The 6,242-nt window shown below is 41.5% G+C and overlaps 1 protein-coding gene across 3 annotated transcripts in view; it reads right to left on the bottom strand.

Annotated features, from left to right (window-relative positions):
* Nucleotides 1-4,582: 4,582 nt before the first annotated feature.
* Nucleotides 4,583-6,242, bottom strand: part of DNTT (DNA nucleotidylexotransferase) — a 2,032,862-nt gene continuing 2,031,202 nt past the window's right edge. For all 3 annotated transcript variants that reach the window (XM_069611395.1, XM_069611396.1, XM_069611397.1), the window contains one exon: nucleotides 4,583-4,978. In XM_069611395.1, coding sequence (XP_069467496.1) covers nucleotides 4,892-4,978 — 87 coding nt within the window. In that variant the 3' untranslated portion in view covers nucleotides 4,583-4,891. The remainder of the gene's footprint in view (nucleotides 4,979-6,242) is intronic.

Raw genomic sequence — 6,242 nt, 5'->3', positions numbered from 1 at the left:
GGTGATGTAACCTCCACCCTGAAATGACCTTTGCCTGTGTAACTGAATTGTAATTTAGCACTGCCCACCTGTGATACCTATGGGTAGAACTCTAATTCTTGTACTGCTTTGTAATATTTGTATTTCCTGTTTTTGTATGTAAATTGTTTCCTTCTATGTATCACTGTAACTAAGCTTTGCACATTCTTGTAACTGTTGCGCCCTGATACCCCCGGGTCTGGTGAGCATTACAAATAATAAAACAAAGAAGCAAACAAACAAGTGAGATGTCGACAGCACAGGGGACTGGTGTGAAGCAATGTTAGGGATTGGAGAGGTGGCTGGAAAAAGCTGTCTGAGATGGATACTCACCACAGTTGTAAATTATAAAAAGTTCCTAGAAGAAATGCAAGGACAATATTTTTTGTGTGAAGGTGATATATTCCAAATGTGCATTCATACAAAAGTGTGATGCATGTGAAAAGTAAAGTGTCTAGAGAATTTTTTCCATTATTTCTTGCTGCACCAGATGTCCATCCCTGGCTTCCTCCTGCTCGATGTGTGGCAGTACTGCATCTGCAGACAGTGGATCATTGTCTACTGGAGGAGGCATGTCCGGATCCAGGCACAGGGGGCGATTTCGCCTTACGCCAACCTTCTCGTGCTGTTCATAAGGTTCCCTCCATTATGGTCCAGGCACCGGAAACAAACCTTCAGCAGGCCAAACGTCTGCTCAAAGCAGAATCTGGTCCTGATGTTTACAACATTGTGGGCAAACTCCTGTCACATACATGGATTGTGCACAGGTGTCATCAGCCATAGGAGCTGGTGGTAACCAGTCACCTGCAAGAGCATATGACACAGATGTCCATCACAGTGCATTGAGTATGATTAGCATATGACATGTCTTGCTGATGGACACTATCTCAATGCAGTTATGTTGCATTTGCTTTACATGGTTTTAATTCCCTGTAATTCAATGACGTGTGATACACTACCGGGGTACATGTGCATTGTCAGTTAGAGATACATTGGGCAGACATTTCACAAACAGGTTGTGCCAGACATAGGATTTCAAATGTGCATGTTGTCTGTGTTGGGCCTGTGCTGTGCTGTCAAGTAGTGGACTGCTGGGTGATTAGTTGCTCTTGTGCATGTTTGTGGTTTGTGCATTCCTGCCACAATGGATTCACATACATGGTGTGCAGTGTAAATGCCATCAGCGTCTGGCAGTGTTGCATTGTCGTTGTTCAGTGTTGGACTGTTGCAGTACCAGTGTAGGTATGTGTGTCCTATCCATTGTGGTTACTGTAGTCATCTGTTTGTGCATGAGTTACTTTTTGGGGCAATATGCAGTGCTGTCATACTATTGCATAATCCTGCTGGGACTAGTTTTGTGGATTAAATGGGTGCCATGTGCAGGATGAGAGGGCAGGGCCTTGACACGGCATGCATTGATCAGTAGTAATAATGTTCCATGCCCCTTCAAATGGCATTCAACTGGTGCTGTGAGGTTGAATTGTGTAATGGCACTTGTACTCACCCAGAATCCATGTCTGTTGCCCTCTGTGGCTCTTAATGTACACATGCGGTTAGCTGTTACTGAGGACCATGGTGTTGTGGGTGAATCCAGAAAAGCAGGCACAGCAGTCTATTATTGTCAGATCAGCGTCACACGCAACCTGCACATTCATGGAGTGGAACTGCTTCCTGTTGCGGTATGTCTTTTCGGATGCCCGGGGGCCAACCAACGCCACATGTGTCCAGTAAAGCAATTTAATTATGTTTGGCATGTTGGCTGCTGCGCAGAAATGTGCCTTTGTGACATTTATCTGTGCCAGGGTGGTGAGCAGGGAGTTATGCCTGGATGCATGGCACAGGGATGCCTCCAGCACCTGCCTGAGCACAACTGAAAAAGTGGGCTGGCACATCCCGTTCAGCATGCCCACAGTGTGCTGGAAGGTGACACTTGAAAGAAAACAAAGCTCTGAAACCACCTATAGCAGTGGAGGTAGGGCTGTCCTGATATTGTTATTGTTGTCATTTAGTGACAACTAGTGGCAGCATGGTGTTGGAAAATGTGTTTAGATCAGGTGTGGGCCTTATGTACTCTTTCTGAGTGAATTGGGTGCACCTGTGACTTGATTTCCATCACATGTATGCATTTGCATCCATCTTATAGGTGTAAGTAATGACACTGTGTTATTGTCAGAATTGCTGCCCATTTCTGGTAGTATTTCAGTCATAGTTCAACTGTTAATGCAGCAGAAATACAATTTTGCTTCCTGGTGGTAATTCCACAAGTGGAATTAATATCTGCAGAATTACCGCCAGGTGCCAGTGTTAATTCTGCCTGTGCTAAATCCATTGGTGGGATTAGTGTCCATTTGCATGTACCCTTCAATCATTAGTGCGTTTAAAGTGGCGTTGATTTCGTCACCACCACTTTTACCGGATACCACCCAACTTGTAATGAGGCCCATGGTATGTTATGATGCATCATCGCCTGTGAGTGATGCATTTTTATTTTAGCATCTGGGCAGAAGTTTCACATGCCCCTGACATGACACCCATCACCTTGCACGTGGGTGGCACGGGCAAGCTTCATCAGCATGCATTATGTTATAATGGGTACAAACCTGTGTAATGAAAACTACTAGTATTTATAAGTCAGTTGCAACAATCATATAAACAGAAGACACATGTTTTCTGTTGTCTGGAGCATCTTTTAGTTATCTTCTTCTTTAGTGGCAGAGGAGAAGTGGCGTTTGCCAATGCATTTTGCACCCATGTGGTCCATCGTTAAGGGAATTCTCTAAACAAACATATGAGGTATGTGCTAATAATGAAAGATGAAGGTATGCATTGCTACAACAAAGCTGCAACTGTGTATTACATGTAAATTGCAGTGTACACATAGCCTATCTGCCTCTTCTTAACCTCTACAGAATATGCTGTCCTGTCAGCATCTGTGGTGAATTGCATACTTGCTATGCATGGGCTGAAAACATATATTCTAGTGAGTTTTGTTAGGCTCCCCAAAGTTTGGGAGACAAAGGCTTCCTACCTGTCCAATGGGGGATGTGACCCCCTTCTTAATGAAGAAAATTGCTTTGGTCCCCCTCAGTGGTTATATTTTGCATTCATCCTGAAAATAGGCACAAGTATAAGCTATTGTATCCTCTATATTATTCAGTTGTGCCACTACTGTATGAATCCTATGAAAAATATGAAGCTATCTTTCATAATCTAAAGCATGCATGGCGTACCTGGTTGAGTCAGTGGAGTACATGGCTGGTACTGCTGTCTAATAGTGCCCATAGGGACACCAAAGTAATCTGGAGAATAAGAAACAATTGGGAAAAAGAAGAAAAGAAAAAAGAAAAAAGAGGGTTGAAAAAATGTCATCTAGGCAGAAAGCCTGCTTTTCAATAATGGTTCGACTCCTTGTTAGGGTTCACGCTGAACCTGCAGCTGTGCTTGCCTGGGTGTTGGAGCGGACAGATGGCATGATCTGTGCGGCAATTACCATATAACTGTGGATGTGATGTGTTAAGTATTGGCTGCTGACTCATGCTCTGAGAGCGCACGCATGCAATGGGTCATGAGAGCATTGCATTTGGAGCTGACATAGCACGTGTGTGCCTAGAAAATGTTATCAAGTGTCTAAAAGTAATATGGCATGTTCTACAGCTTGTAATCATCTCTGGCTGTCAATCCCTTGTGTGTAGAGCTACCCCCCCATCTTACAAAGCAGAGGATTGAAAGGATCAAAACCATAATATTTATTATTAGAAACTAGGAATTTCTTCAAAAAATTGGGAGCGGCCTTATGGAGGCCTGCTCGTTGACTTCAACGTCTCAGCAGAGACAGAGGCCGTAGTCTTATATGAGTTGTGTCTGTGCTGGTCAATGCTAGAAGTGAGGAAACTTTAACTTTAGTAGTGCGATGGACCGGATGTAATGTGAACCTTTCCAAGATGGCTTCTCTGATAGACGCTAGACCACCGGGAACCCGGTTCGCAGCCAAGTTCATGTATGGCAGCTAGAGAGTTAAAACTCAATGTCAATGTTCTCTGCAAGAAACTGAGTAATCTATAATCATGATGTGACAATAATTGACAAGGTTACTGATGATTTATCTTCGTTCCATCTTATGCATGCTTTCCTAGATCTTTGTCCTAAATGTAGGAGGCCACAGGGGCATTCGAAGGAGTATATTACGTTCTTGAAATTGCATGTGGAGAAATTTCTTAATCGAGTGCTTTTAACCAAGAGAGTAAAGCTCACTGTAGACAAAATGGCTTTAATCAATTCATCAAAGCCATGGCAGCGTGAAAGGAATTCCTCAAGCTCTATTAAATGTGTGTATTTTCTATTTATATTTAGCCATCCATAACTTCTAATAGCTGTTCGGGGCCTCTGTGAAATATAGTTGTAAGCAGCCACCTAGAATTCCTATCTAATTAATTACTGCAGGATATTTTAAAGATTATTTTTCTAAGTCATGCAGCCTTTCATGAGTTCTCACCCATAATACATGTCTTAATGTGATAACACATCTCTTTCCAAGACCAATTAGATTGCAAGCCAATAGCAAGTATCAAGTTGTATTGATTTTTAATGATGGTACTTATCTTTACATCCGGCAATCCTTTTTCTGCACTACAGTGGAATACTAGTAGAATAGTTGAAAGACATGCAAAACAGTAATTTTGATAACATAATTTCTGATTGTATATACGTTCAAAACATTAGTGCATGACATCAATTGCTACATAAAATGTAAGATGCAATTTATATTTGTTTTATTGTAAGCATACAGCAAATAATATTATATAAAATCTTGGCCAACATATATGAGTAAAGCAGATTATACTGGAATAGCTTTGGGATGGTTTGGCATAGGAGACTATGCATTCCTTTCGACGGGGTCAATGTATTCCAGACCGAGATGTCCAAAAATCTCTTCTTCGCTTTCACATTTCACAAATACCTTCTGCAAATTGAAATCAGAAAAGATAGATTAGAAAAGGTGAAAACCTAACCGTGATGTTGCTACTGTAAATAAGAATTAACCTGAATGAGTTAAACTTCTCAAGTCGATGTTTGGTTGTAGACCATCAATTGAAACGTGTTTGTTAAGCACACAATACATAACACACATTTACAGTATGGACAAGTCATATAATCAGGTCGTTATAACATCACAAATATTTAGTTATAATAGAATTGCCTTGTTGTGACATCATTACACTGTAAATTAGTGACACTGTTTCACCGCTCTCCCCAGCCAAAGTCAACCCTAACAAACATTCCCATCAGCCCTGTCACAGTACCTTTCCCAAGGAAAATCCCTGCTCCTCGTCAAAACATGTAAGGCCCATCCCCACTAAGACCCAGCCCATCTTGACGTTGTGTGTTCAATTCACCCCAAGATCTACCTTGGCCAGAGACAAAAATCTACCTTGAGGCCTTTTATTGTTCCAAAATTCATCCCTATTTCAAGGCCATTCCCGCTTCAAGACCTATCCCCACCGTTTTGTGACCCACCTCTGCCCTAGGCCGATCACCATCGAAAGCCCCCCCTGCTCCAAGGACGTCCATGCTATGAACCGCATTTACAGTTCTAGTCGCCTTGCTCTGAGGCTCAGACCTGTGCTGAGGCCCATCCCTACCACAAGAGCCGAGCCTTTTCCCATGACTATCCCTGCATCAAGGTCAATTCCTCAGTCAAACCTGATCAAAAGTAGAAGCTATGCCAAAAACTGGTTACTCAAGAGCTTTCAAATGAAATTCATTTCCATAAAATCACTATTTTGAATAAGCACAATATATACTTACATATATCCATAATATATGAAAGTGTATGGTGTCTTTCTCTGAAATAGCAATCTAATGGCAATGAATTTCATTGGAACGTTTTAGATGAACCTGCATTTCACATACATTACATACTTATAATTAATCCATTCCACAAAGATTTGATGCAGAATAACAATAAACCAAAATCTCAGATTCATGAAGTGAAGCAGTTGTGTTTATTCAAGTGTTCAACTTTGTTGTGCATTAACAGCTCCAATGTGATCTTAGACTAGTAGCCACGCATTCGATCTCTTTCAATAACTACACAAAATGTAATTGAATAACTGGTATATAGTGCCTTTCCCACCATTGTTTTTGTCCCACAGTGTGATAAACATGGGAAACATACATATATGAATAAAATGTACGTGTTTCTGTAAATACGCTCTACAAAAACC

This window comes from Ambystoma mexicanum, chromosome 8 (assembly GCF_040938575.1).
Source record: "Ambystoma mexicanum isolate Mex_15411 chromosome 8, UKY_AmexF1_1, whole genome shotgun sequence".
Lineage (NCBI taxonomy): Eukaryota > Metazoa > Chordata > Amphibia > Caudata > Ambystomatidae > Ambystoma > Ambystoma mexicanum.
The sequence above is the reverse complement of the archived record's forward strand: the minus strand, read 5'-3'. Positions and strand labels throughout refer to the sequence as shown.